Source organism: Drosophila obscura, unplaced genomic scaffold, assembly GCF_018151105.1.
Source record: "Drosophila obscura isolate BZ-5 IFL unplaced genomic scaffold, ASM1815110v1 contig_137, whole genome shotgun sequence".
NCBI classification, from domain to species: Eukaryota; Metazoa; Arthropoda; class Insecta; order Diptera; family Drosophilidae; genus Drosophila; species Drosophila obscura.
Window position 1 is genome coordinate 1,494,494 of NW_024542721.1, and position 14,360 is coordinate 1,508,853.

The window sequence follows — 14,360 nt, forward strand, 5'->3', positions numbered from 1 at the left end:
AATTTCGAAAAAAAAATACCTAAAAAAAATGATGAAATTTGAATTTGAAAGCTTAATATCTTCCAGGCGTTAAGCTGCAGATACAAAAAGTCTGGGTCGGATTTATAGCTGCGTTTGTCAGCTTTTCAGAACTGCAAAGTTCTATGCAACTAGATATAAGATACTTAAGTTATGTCAAAAATAGGAGCACTACCTCTGAAAAAAAACAACAAAAAAATACCAGATTTTAAAAAATTCTTTAAAAAAAACTACACCAAAAAAAAAAATCAAAATTTTTAAACCCCGAAATCTATAAGAATTTATATTTTGGGCCACAGCGTAGTTGTAGTGTTGACTAGTGTAATCTTGTGCCCACGTCACGACATTACGTCTGGTTAGACCTATACCTGTCTCAAGCCAACCATGTCAAAAATTCCATGGGTCGATTGCTTGATCTGTGCTTTGTCTCTGATCCAACCATAGCGTTGCTAGCCCGAGCCCTTCCGCTCACTATACCTGAAGACTCCTACCATCCTACATTCGAAGTGTTGGTCGATATCGGGCCTACTGTATTGGATCGAACGGGTAGGCTATCTGAACGCGACCGCGAGCCCAAATGTTGTAGCCTTCTTCTACTGAGAGCCGGGCAGGAGCAGAACGGGTGTTCAACCGTTTCTTCCTCTTCCTCGTCCCTATAGCTACGGCAAAAATCATTATAAGGGGCACCCAGCCTGTTTTCGTGAGTGCCTATTAACCAATGTCCCGTAAAGGACCGTATGACGGTACTGCACCTTTTTCTACTGAGCTTACACAGCTCCGAGGTGCGCTTCTTATTTATGGTCGGCCAAGTTTGGCGAATTATGCGACATCGTGGTACTTGTTGCCACATATTGTCAGTTAGTCGCTTAAAGTGCTCCTTTATAATAAGCATGCATGTGGCCTTGGGAATACAAATATCTTCCTTGTCTTGGAGACCCATTTCAGGCTTATACAAAATTGCTGAGCCATCTTGTGTAGAGATTTGCGTTAGTTTGCTATGGAAGCCAAGTTCGATGTAATCGCATTAAGTGATTTGATCGCAGTTTGGCTGTCACTATAGATATTTAGATGAGTTGCCCTGACAGTAACTGTTTGGATGCAGTTCAGAGCTTCCTCGATTGCAGTGACTTCTGCCTGGAAGACACTGCAGTGGTCTGGAAGTCTGATGCTTATGTTTAGTTGCTCGGAGTAGTTTAGTTGCTCCAACTTTATTTTCCAGCTTAAAGCCGTCTGTTAAGATTTGTATGGCTCCGTCTGGGCCAGGTGGCCCCTCGAGCCAGTTATCTCTGTGAGGGATAATTATTTCCAAATGAGTACTCCCTCGTCTTTGTGGGGACGATATTGTATCCATTTAAGATAAAGGAGTGACCAGTGTGCTGTGACATCCATCCGTGTCTCTTAGACAAATTGCTGCCATTTCTGCCTGCTCCTTACCTGTTAGGTCAAGACTCTGAAGGGATAATATAGCATTTAGCGCATAATTTTTGGTGTTGGGGACAAATCCACTGATTCATAGGGCGGCAGTTCGCTGCACCTTTTCCAGTTTTTCGATGATTGTCCTTTTTGATAGTGCAGGCCACCACACTGCGACTCCGTAGAGTAGTCTTGGTCTAACTATGGCTAGGTATATCCATTGGACTATGCTTGGGTTCGTGCCCCATTTCAAGCCAATGGCTTTTTTGCAAGTGTAGAGTGCTATCGTGGCCTTCTTCACTCTGTCTTTCAGGTTCCAACACAGCTTCTTGTCAATTGCCAACCCTAAGTATCTGGCAAGGGGAGTAGAAGAAAGACTTCCTTGCGGAGTGCCTCTGTTGACATACCTTGACTGAGTGGACGATACCATCGATGACGTCACTTTCCTGCATATGAGCAATTGATCGATGAATATCACCAAGTGATCGTCCACCCCCAGGTTGGTCAGAGCTTGTGTAATAGCTCGCGGTACTACATTGTTTTAAGCTTCCTTGATATCGAGAAAAGCAATTAAGGAATATTTTTTTAGATGCAGAGATTTTTCTACCGAAGAAATTACTTCATAATGTTCCGTTTCCGTGGATTTCCTTTCCGGTAGGCATGTTGTGCGCCTGATAGCATCTGAGCATTAATAGTTGTCCTCAGTTGTAGGCCGGAATGACCATATCGGGACCTGGCGATTTGTACGGGTCAAAGCTATGTATTGCACAGCTAATATTCCGTTTTGAAAGGATGTGTGCCATCGAGGTTACCGAGCCTACAGTAGTCGGATAAGTCAATGGTTGTACACCCGGGTAAATGTGTGTCTAGAAGGATGTTTAGGGATTCCTTCCTGGAGTTAGTCAACGTACCATCGTTCAATTTCAAGAAGTTTGCTCTCCATCTTCTTTCTCTCGCTTTGTAATATCTCGGTCAAATTTCTCCGTTCCTAACGCTCAACGCTATAAAATTTACCTATCTCGATGCAGGATTCGCTTTTCACAGGACCCTAAACAGTTTTACAGCTTCGTAAACAATAAGCGTAGAAAGTCCACACACCCATCCTCGCTTTCATTTCTTAATTCGACGGTAAACAATGATCAGGTAATTGCCCATCTATTTGCCCAATTTTTCCAATTAACCTATTATTATGAAAGCTACTCTGCTCAGCTACTCTGCTACAGCCGGTCGTAATGATTGAGTATCTCCGGTAGGCAAAAAACAGACCGCCGTTATACTAAAAATCCTTGTGCCAATTAAGGACATGCTAGGCGGTTTCCTAGGATCTTCGGAGAAATACCGAACAAGTCCGAAGTCGAAAAATTTAAACTCTGCACTTGCAACATCTTTGCAAATCACCTATATCTCCAGCTCAACACGGATTTATAAGGCGACGATCCTTTACCACAAATTTATTAGAGTTCACCTCTTTTATCATTAAAGGCTGCCAAGGTAACTTGCAGAAGGATGTTATTTACACTGATTTCAATAAAGCATTCGATTCTGTAAACCATTCCCTTCTAGCTCAAAAACTTAACATTTTAGGTGCTCCGCCCAATCTTTTGACATGGATTTATAGCTACCTTCGTTATAGGTCTCAAAGAGTCCTCTTCAAAAACTCCTTCTCTTCACCTGTTAAGGTTACTCCTGGAGTACCACAGGGCGGCCATCTAGGCCCCCTACTTTTCATACTCTTTATTAATGACCTGCCTTCAGTATTAACAAACTCTCGAGTACTCATGTATGTGGATGATGTGAAACTCTGCGTCCAGTATAAGGACATTTCATTTCACTCTCACTTGCAATCCAATCTCAATAACTTTCAGTCATGGTGTTGTGCAAATATTTTACACCTAAATGCCTCGAAATGCAAAATAATGACATTTCATCGCTCCAGCCCCTTTTTGGCTCCTTACAGCCTATGCAGTGGTTCTCTTGAAAGAATTACCTTGGTTGATGATCTTGGTGTTAAACTAGACCCAAAGTTAAAGTTTTCTGAACACATTTCTACCATGGTAAATAAAGCCATGGGCGTGCTTGTGTTTATAAAGAGGTGGTCAAAGGAATTTGACGACCCCTATATAACGAAGACTCTCTATATCTCGCTTGTTCGTCCGGCCGTTTAGAGTACGGCTCTTGTGTATGGTGCCCCCAGTACAAAGTACACCAAGACCGTATAGAATCAGTCCAGAAAAACTTTTTACTCTTTGCTCTGCGCGGCCTTAACTGGGATGCAGGTGTAAGACTGCCATCTTTACGCCCGTAGATTGCTTTTAATAAATCTTCCAACCTAAGCTAGTCGTTGAAAAATACTTGGGGTGATTTTTATGCACAACCTGATAAAGGGTGGCGTAAATAGCCCTGACTTGTTCAGCCGCATAAACTTTACGATTCCTATTAGATCTACTAGAAACTTTATTCCTTTGTTCCTTTCGCGTTGTAGATCAAATTATTCCTTGCACGAACCATTTAGTGTCCTATGCTCAGACTTCAATTCCCTCTACCATATAATATTCCCATCCTCTTCTTAAATCACTAATGCTAACATACCTTTCCCGTAATTAGTACAATTTCTTAGCTATCTTTGCATGTCCAGCTCTTTGAGTTGTGTTTTGCTTTTTTAGTTTAGAATTTTAATCTAACATCTATCTTTCCAGCATGCTCGCGATCGGTTCGGTAACATGCGTCCTTCTTCATATGAGGCATTTGTGCCTCATTTTTAGGTATTTGTCGGTTATTTTAATGTAATGAAAGCAAAATAAATTCAAATTTGAACAATTCAAAAGATGTCTTTTCTTTGCTGTTTACAGATATTTCTTTACTCTTCAGCCCAAAAACATGCAGTGCAATTAATATTTTCAACCCTTATGAGGTAACTGTATGTGCACGGATTTTGTGCAGTATTTGGAATATGCTTTTGTTTGTATCAGTTTCGTCTCGGCACATCTAGTTCTTGAAATCTGGTTGGCCTAAACATTAATATCGAAAGTTCGCGAATAAAACAAGAAATATTTCCGGATAGGGAATGCTTGATATTTTTACGGGCTGAAGCAGTTTAAAAACGCACAGGAGAATACTTTCCGAAAATACTCTCTAGATTCTTGCGCGTACACCACTCTTTCTAGAATTAAGTTTTTAATAGAATTTATATTTTTAGAGATATCAAAATGAGTTTCATTCTTTCATATAATGACGAACTTATGTATTAGAACAGAAATAATCAGCTATGCTCCGGTTATCGTGCTGTGATTCCAGGATTCTTCTACAAGGAATTTGCCTACTCGCTGAGCGCTTTAAGTGGGGGGTTTGGCTGTTCTGACCGAAGTGAAGATAGGGCTGAGTCGGCGGAAATACTGAAGAGCTGACACGAGCTTTTCAGGTCTTGGCTTTGAAAACGTTCTTTATTATTTAATTCGGTTTTTTTTACTTCTGTTAGCCGTCAGCCATTCGGGTGATACAGGGGGACTAACGGATGAAGGGCTGTCTCGCCATAACTGTTCCCTCAGACTAGGGGTAGGGGCGTTTCGGGTCAGGATGCGGGGGGATCATGAGCGACCCGTTACCCGACGTAACTGTACACACCGGTGGAAGTGCGACTATACTCTCTTCGTGGGGGCGGCTGGTAACAGGTCCAGGTATGGTCAAGTCTCTGCCACGGATACTGACTAATTGTAGTCGGGTTGAGAGAAAACAACTCTCGTAGTGAAATTACCCCAATCCACGGTGAAACAAGATATGTCAGGGATGCGTGGACGAGGGGGACCTCGGTGCTGTATATGCGAGCTCTGGTTTCCTGCCGACCTCCAGTCGGCTTTAGGCTTCCCGGGGCAAGCGGGCTATGCCTCGGGTGACTATCCCCTTCCCGCCTACTCTTGGGAACAACATGCCAAAATCAAAAACAAATTGCCAAAGACAAGCCGCAAAGGAGCTTGGTACTCCAATGCCCGGAGGGACAAGCTAATTCCTCTACATCAACGCCTGAGAAACCAGGTCCTTAGAAGACGGGGAAGAGACTTAGTCGGTTCACCGTCTTCAAGCAGAAACAGCTGCGATCAAGGCGATCAATCGAGCCCTTCGAAGACGGAGGCAGGCACGGGGGCAAACCGGGTGACTGCCAAGCTCAGCGATATCGTGTCTGGAAAGCGCCTTGAGACCGGGGAACTCCCGTCAACCAAGGTAAGAAGCGTTCCTACCAAGACATGAGGCGCGCTGCATTCAGATCGTCAGAGAAGGAGCAGAGGCTTTGGGCCGGCTCAATAATCTTGGATTTCCAGGCAGCCAAAGCTGGAAAGGGCGAAGCCAAGGCGGATGATCCCGCTCAACAGCCTGGCCCCGCCCAGCAAGCCAAGCGTGCGAAAAACCATCCTGCGATCGTTTGCGGAGGTGGCGAGGGTTAAGACCCTAACTGGCGTCCTGGATAGGGGCGCCAAGGACGCCAGTTAGGGTCTTAACCCTCGCCACCTCCGCAAACGATCGCAGGATGGTTTTTCGCACGCTTGGCTTGCTGGGCGGGGCCAGGCTGTTGAGCGGGATCATCCGCCTTGGCTTCGCTTCCCTCCATTTGTCTGGAGGGACATTACTCCAGACAAATGGCATCTGGTCGCTGCAGAGCTCCAGGACAGATTTCTGGAGGAGCTGGCGGAGAATGGCGGGCCACCGCCTAAATGTGAGAACGCCGGGTGGCATCAAGGCACTGTGAAAGCCATCGCCTGCCAAGATGCTCGCTCGGCGGCCCTCTGCATGAAGGCAGTAGCGGCGCTCAAGGAGGTCTATCCAGGGGCCAAATTGGAAGCCGTCAAATGGGAAGACATCCCCAGCAGACCGAGGGCCAGAACCTGGGTCTCGGTGAACCCTGCAGAGCCAGAGAAGATCCTGAAGGTTCTGCAGATCTGCAACCCACACCTTCCTACAGACGATTGGAAGGTGGCCAAGGTGGATGAGGTTACTGGACAGAGGCGCCAGATTAACCTCGTCCTCAATGACGAGTCTCTCGAGCTCCTGAAAAAGTCGGACGAAGTAGTGGACTATAGCTACCCGAAGGTGACCATAGCCCCCTAAAAATCGGACTCTAAGGGCAGGTAAGCAATGCCTCGAACGATATATAGCAGCGTCAGCATATTCCCATGACTTGACGGCACGTGCATACATAAGTATTAATCTTAATCTTCCCTCGCACCCTCGCTGTCAGGAGCGCTGGGCATTACCGTTGAGGCCTCACTGGGTCCCCGGACACAGGGATATCGACGGAAATGATGCTGCCGTCGAACTAGCCAGGCAGGGTACTACCTCACCTACCGGAGAAGAAGCAAGTAGCGATTCCTTTGGCTACGTGTAGGCTACCAACGCAGGAAGCCTTGAAATATCCGAAAGAGCAGTAGGCAAAGTGGGAGAATTTATGACGCGATAATTTCTGTTGGTTTTGGTTATTATTAAATGTTTTATTCGTTTTACTTGTGTACAATTCGAGACCTGCTGGTGGACTGCTCAGTGTAGTGTCTTGAGTTTGTGACTGCCTAGTGCAGTGTCTTGTGTTTGTGACTGAGGGACTGCCTAGTGAAGTGTCTTGTGTGCGGGCTGATGGACTGTCTAGTGCAGTCTCTTGGGTTCGGGCTGATGGACTGCCTAGTACAGCCTCTTGGGTTCGGGCTGATGGACTGCCTGTTTCTTTGGCCGATCTTGGCCCTTTTATGCAGCTGGCGATCGCACCTTTCTTTGACCCGGAAATAATTAATTATTGATAACTTATGATTATTGGGTGACAATAATTGTGGGGCGTGGTAATTGGGTCGAAGCTTGGTGCTTGGTTAGTGGGTCAGTGGGTTTGAGGAAAGTGTTTTGCTGAGACTGCATCACAGTAGGTAGCTGAATGGTAGGTCGATGATTCGAGGCCGAGTGGTTGTGAAATATCGCCAAGTGGGTGACCGAGAATTTCGTTCTATTTTCGCTGATTGCGAAATAATGCAAGAGGTGGGTTGTTTTAAATTGGTGTGTGGACAAGAATGGGTAGAGTTTTTGATCGAGAGTTCTTAATTTTAGTAATTGCGTGCGTTGCTTAAGACTATTTTATTGTCCGGAGGTGCTGACACATTGTTATTTGTGGATACCTGGGTTAAACCATGGTTTGTTGGCTCTGTGTTTGAATATGGTTTCCGACCAGCGTGGATGCGCTGACACTCCGCTGTTTGTGACGAGCCATGGCTAGAGCTATGGTTCGTTACATATTGAAGGAAGATGTCAAAATAATGCCAAAATGCCAAACGGACGCGCTATTTGGTTCACGCACAATTTTATATGACGAAGGATGACATGTGCGTATGCCACAACATTTTCGGACTCTAAACATTTTTTTTTTTTAATTTTTGCTCTGCGTGGCCTTAACTGTTATGCAGGTGTGAGACTGCCATCTTATCCTCGTAGATTGCTTTTAATAAACCTTTCAAAATTAGTTAGTCGTAGAAAAAGGCTTGTTGTGATTTTAAGGGTGACGTAAATAGCCCTGACTTGTTGAGCCACATATTCTTTAGGATTCCTATAAGATCTACTAGAAACTTGATTCCTTTGTTCCTTTCACTTTGTAGATCAAAAACATTCCTTGCATGAACCGTTATGCTCGGACTATATTTCCCCCTACCATATCCACCACATATACATTTTTTATTTATTAATTGAAAGAGGATCAGCAACTATCTGCTAATATAAACTATGATTAAAATTAAAGGAAAAAAGGGGATATAAGAAATATTTAATAACTAGAGGATTGTAGGTGTTGCCGACGAAATTTAAATTTAAACCATAACAGCCACGTAGGCGCATACGGCAACGCTACCATTCATAAGCACCACCATTCGGCAACTCTAAAACAGAGACAATTGAGGATAAACCAGCGAAGAAAGAACATAAAGTTTTTTAAAGCTCTCTCTTATTATTATTATTAATTAAACTCACATAATAAATTGGAATGCTATAGAAATTTGTTTACCCTTTATTGCTTCGAAATATTCAACGCCAGTGCCTCAACATTTCTTTAAAAAACTTTTAGTTACGCACAAACAACAAACATAATCGTGAACCACGCTTGGATTTCAACAAATTGCGAAATACACAAGACGCTCGCATACACAATAGCCTACATACACACACATAAGTGTAAAAGCCTTGTATGTGTAAGAACCTTGCTGTAGTAGATCGCGCCGAATACAAGGAACGTGGGAACACACAGTAAATCCAAGTTAAAGTGCACTAGTCAATAACATATGCGTATATAAACATGCCTATAGAACGAGATGATACGGTCTGTGGCGTTTGCAGAAAGAACCGTATTTCAGAAGGCATCCAAAACTGGGTGCAATGCGACAAATGCAAGATTTGGCACCACTTTGACTGTGTTGGTGTGAACAGCACCATTGCGCAGTTGGAATGGACATGCCCAGCATGCAAGGCCCCAGCAAGTGATTAAGCTTCAACCGCAAAGGTGGCAGACGGCCCCAAGCTCCGGAAAACATCAATCCCTGGAACACCTTGCAAGTTGACCAAGTAAATTGCAATATATCAAAGCCACCTCCAGAAATAAATCTGCACAAGCTGACTGAGCAAACACACACACATACTAGCTCGAATTCCTTGATGTTGGCAATGCTGGAAGAGACACGCGAAGCTGAAAAAAGGTACATAGAGAAGAAGTACATGGTGCTTGCACAGGAGCAGGGAACACAGGCTATTTCATTCCCACCAATTGGACCAAGTGCCTCCCAGTTAGCCGCAAGACAAGTGCTACCACCAGATCTACCCAACTTTAACGGCAATGCGGAGGACTGGCCGATTTTCATCAGCATGTACGAGAACAGCTGCGCAGTGGCCGGCTTTTCAAATGCAGAAAACATGCTTCGGCTCCAGAAGTGTTTTAAGGGCAAAGCTTAGAGTTGGTGCGTGATAAGCTGCTGCTGCCAGCATTAGTCCCAGAAGTGATCGATACCCTAAAAACCTTCTTTGGGCGACCGGAACAAATCCTTGACTGTTTGATTGATAAAATTAGAAAAATCAACGTACACAAAGACAAATTGGAATATCTTATAGATTTTGCAATGGCAGTACGCAACGCGTGTGCAACTATGGAGGCCTGCAAATTAAACTCACACCTGGACAACCCCTTACTGCTTCGCGAACTCGTCGATAAGTTGCCCACTCAACAAAAATTAAGCTGGGCCATGCACCCACGCAGTGACGGCATCCCAGTCATCAAATCATTCAGCGATTGGATATACAAGTTAGCCGAAGCAGCATCCACTGTTATACCTGTACCAAGCTCAAGGGCCAGCACCGTCAAGACTCACGCACAGGTTCGCCATGGATTGGACAACAACGAAAACTCTCAGCCAGAAGAAGATCAGCAACAACAAGCTACTTCGTTTCTCATATGTATAATGTGCAAGTCCGCCAAGCACCACGCCGCCCAGTGCGAGAAATTTCAGATGTTGACCGTCGAGGAGAGGCAGCACATTATCAACCACCGCCGCAAATGTTTCTCTAAACGAGATTGTGGCGTCGATAACTGCCAATCTAAGCATCACCCACTTCTTCACAGAGAAGCACCCAAGGCCGAACGCGTCAGTGCCCACCATAAGGAAAGCAGCATAGAAGAACAATACTTCCGAATTTTGCCCGTCACACTACACGGAAACGGAGTTAAGTTTGACACCTACGCCTTTTTGGACAAAGGCTCATCCGTCACACTTATTGATGACAGCATTATGGGAATTCTTCAGGTTTCCTCGACTCCCGATCCTCTTTGCCTGCAATGGACCAGCGAAACCACTCGAATGGAGAATACATCCGCTAGAGCTCATATTAAAGTATCAGAACCGGGAAGCCACAAAATGCTATGGCTCAATAATGTACGTTCAGTCAAAAATCTCGCGCTACCAAAACAAAGCGTCGATGTCATCAAACTGTGCAACGAATATTCCCACCTCCAAGGATTGCCAATAAAATCGTACTCCAACGCACAACCAATGCTGCTAATTGGTGCCAATAACTGGACTTTGGCAGTACCCCGTAAAATTCGTGAAGGACGACGAAATGCACCCATCGCATCGAAGTGTACACTAGGATGGAGCATCCAAGGAACAATTAATACAAACAGACATATTTCCTTGCATCATTGTAGCTTTAATTGGAGTGAAATCGACAAAGCGGTTAAGGAGAGTTTTAACGTAGATCCAAGCACACCACGGCAGCTCCACTCTGAAGATGACAAAAAGGCTATGCGTATTCTCGAGGATAATTGTAAAAAGGTTAACGGCCATTATCAAGTCGGCCTGCTTTAGGAGATAAGGAAGCCATTCTGCCGGAAAGCTACTCCGCCGTTATGAAGCGCCTTGAATGTCTACGAGCTAAAATCAGAAAAGACCCAGACCTGTTCGAAAAAATACAGGTCCAAATTGATAATCTGATATCAAAAGGGTACGCTTTTGAACTTGAGCCCAAAGACGCAGCTAAGCAGATGGATCGCGTATGGTATTTACCGATCTCTATTGCTTTAAATCCGAATAAACCAAGTAAAATAAGGCTAGTCTGGGATGCAGCAGCCAAGAGCCATGGAAAATCACTTAATGATTTTATTTTAAACGGACCTGACTATCTTATTCCATTAACCGATGTTCTAATGGCATTCTGAGTCGGCAGAATAGCCGTGTGTGCAGACATTGCCGAAATGTTTCATCAGATTAACATTCAAGATAGCGACATGCATGCGCAACGATTTTTATGGTTCCACAAGGATAATCAGACTCCAAAAATATTCGTCATGCGCTCAATGACATTTGGAATTAGCTGCGCCCCTTGCATTGCTCACCATGTCCGCGACAAAAACGCACAGGAATTCAAAAATCTAAATCCACCAGCATACGAGTTCATTACAAAAGCGCACTACGTAGACGATCTCATTGACAGCTACGAAGACGACGATGAAGCAATTGCAAATGCATCCGCAATCCGAGACATCCATGCCAAGGGAGGATTCACCATAAGAATCTGGAGCTCAAACTCGACCCCTGTACTTCAATACTTTGGAGAACGACAATTGGATAACCAACACCCAAAAGAATTAGGGGGGCCTGAAAAGGTGCTTGGTATGTACTGGGAACCCTCCAGAGACGTTTTTATGTATATTTTTAGATTTGCAAGATTGAAAAGAGACGTTTTGAATGGTGAAACAGCTCCAACAAAACGGGAAGCCTTACAAGTATTGATGTCCGTATTCGACCCACTGGGTCATGCTATCATGCTACACTATTGGTCTGAAGATGCTACTCCAAAAACTCTGGCGAGCTGGTATAACATGGGACGCGGAGATTCCAAATACACTCCTTATTTTTTGGACACAATGGAAAAGCGTACTTCTCCAAGCTGGAGAGCTGGAATTCCCTCGCTACTACTCATACCTGCTGCCAAATGCAGACTAGATCGACTTGCATACATTCGTAGACGCAAATGAAGACGCCTTTGCCGCAGTCAACTACCTTCGCATAAAGAGAGGAGAGGACATCGACACGGTATTAGGTTAGGTTAGGTTGAAGCGGCTGTCGGGATTGTCAGAGACCCGACACACCTAGGCCGGTTTCGGCCCGTTGTGATACCGCATATTACGTTCCCTTCTCCCTCGTGAGACCCTATGTTATCCATTATCCCATCCGGATGCCCTTATGAAGCCTGCGATCCGTCTGGGACTGATTGTAGACATGTCCGAAATGTCAGTTAGAAAAGGAGCGCCCAAGTATTGCAGTCTCCTTCTACTGAGAGCCGGACAGGAGCAGAACAGGTGTTCCACAGTCTCCTCCTCGTCCTCATCTCTACAGCTTCGACAGAAGTCGTTATATGGGGCGCCCAGCCTGCTTGCATGTGTGCCTATTAGCCAGTGTCCCGTGAGAGAGCGTATGACTGAGCTGCACCTACTCCTACTGAGTTTGCAAAGCTCATCGGTGCGCTTCTTATTGATATTAGGCCATGTTTGCCGAGTTATGCGACATAGTGACACGGTTTGCCATCTGTCATTTATTAATCGCTTAAAGTGTTCTTTTATTTTGAGCTTGCAGGTGGCCATTGGCATACGAATATCCTCCTTATCATGGAGAAGGGGGATTGTTGTGCCAGCTCTGGCCAGCTCGTCCGCTATGCAGTTGCCTTCAATGTCCTGATGACCCGGGACCCATATTAGGCTGATGACGAACTGATAAGCCATCTCATGAAGAGATTTGCGACAGTTTGCCACGGTGGCCGAGCTTGATGTTATCGCATTCAGCGATTTGATCGCAGCTTGGCTATCACTATAGATATTTATATGAGTTGCCACAGGGGCTATTTCCTGAAGACAGCTCAAAGCCTCCTTGATCGCTATGACTTCTGCTTGGAAGACACTGCAGTGATCCGGGAGCCTGAAGGATTGTCTTATGTTCAGCTGTTCGGAGTAGATTCCTCCTCCGACCTTGTTGTCCAGCTTTGAGCCATCAGTAAAGATTCGAATGGCTCCCTTTGGACCAGGTGGTCCCTCAAGCCAGATGTTTCTGTGAGGGATGATTGTCTCGAAGGGGGTATCTGTATACTCCCTCGGAACGCAGTAGTCCGTTTTTGTGGGGACGATTTTGTTTCCATTTAGGATGGACGCATGACCGGTGTGATGTGACACCCATTGGTCAGAGTCTCTAAGACGGATTGCTGCCATTTCTGCCTGCTCCTTACCTGCAAGGTCAAGGCTCTGCAAGCATAGGATAGCATTTAGCGCATCCGTTGGTGTTGTGCTGAGAGCTCCACTGATGCATAGGGCTGCAGTGCGCTGCACCTTGCCCAGTTGTTTAGTGATGGTCCCCTTCGATAGGGCTGGCCACCACACTGCGACTCCGTAGAGTAGTATTGGTCTGACTATTGCCAGGTAAATCCATTGGACTATTCTTGGGTTCATGCCCCATCTTAGCCCAATGGCTTTCTTGCAAGTGTAGAGTGCTATCGTAGCCTTCTTCACTCTGTCTTTGATGCTCAGGTTCCAGCTAAGTTTTTTGTCAATTACCAACCCTAAGTAACTGGCACTGTCGCTGAATGAGAGCCTACATCCGTTTAGTATTGGGGGGTTGAGGGACGGGATTTTGTATTTGGTTGTAAACAATACAAGTTCCGTTTTAGAGGGATTGATTCCCAGTCCACGCGACTCTGTCCATTCTGAGAGTCGCGCGAGCTTTGCGGTCATTAGATCGCAGAGTGTTTGAGGGAATTTTCCCGAGAAAATAATGGCAACGTCGTCCGCGTATGCTACCACCTTGCAGCCCCCCCCTTCCAGGTCACACAGTATCTTATTGACTGCTATGTTCCATAGAAGGGGAGACAGGACACCACCTTGCGGGGTGCCTCTGTTGACATACCTAGACTGAGTGGACGATCCCATTGATGATGTCACTGTCCTGCATGTGAGCAATTGATCTATGAGCATCATCAAGTGACGATCCACTCCCAGGTCAGTCAGGGCCTCTGTGATGGCTCCCGGTATGACGTTGTTAAAAGCTCCCTCAATGTCTAGGAAAGCGATTAAGGAGTATTCGTTGACTTGTAGAGATTTCTCTACCGCCGAGATTACTTCATGGAGTGCCGTTTCCGTGGATTTTCCTTTTCGGTAGGCATGTTGAGCGCCTGACAGCCACTGAGGATTTATAGTTGTCCTCAGCTGCAGCCCTACTAGTCTCTCAAAGGTTTTGAGAAGAAAGGACGATAGACTTATTGGTCTGAAGTCTTTTGGGGTTGTGTGTGAGGGTTTCCCTGCTTTGGGGATAAAGACTATTTTAGCCTTTAACCAAGCTCGGGGGATTTTTCCCACTGTCAGTATCTTCCTGAAGATACTTTGCAGCCAG

At 45.2% G+C, this 14,360-nt stretch overlaps 1 protein-coding gene across 1 annotated transcript; it reads right to left on the reverse strand.

The window, feature by feature from the left end:
* Positions 1-12,142: 12,142 nt before the first annotated feature.
* Positions 12,143-14,143, reverse strand: LOC121405039 (the record flags this gene model as incomplete). Its single annotated transcript, XM_041595583.1, has 1 exon — positions 12,143-14,143. A coding segment is annotated over one exon (2,001 nt), but the record flags the coding sequence as incomplete, so codon positions are not given.
* Positions 14,144-14,360: the final 217 nt, after the last annotated feature.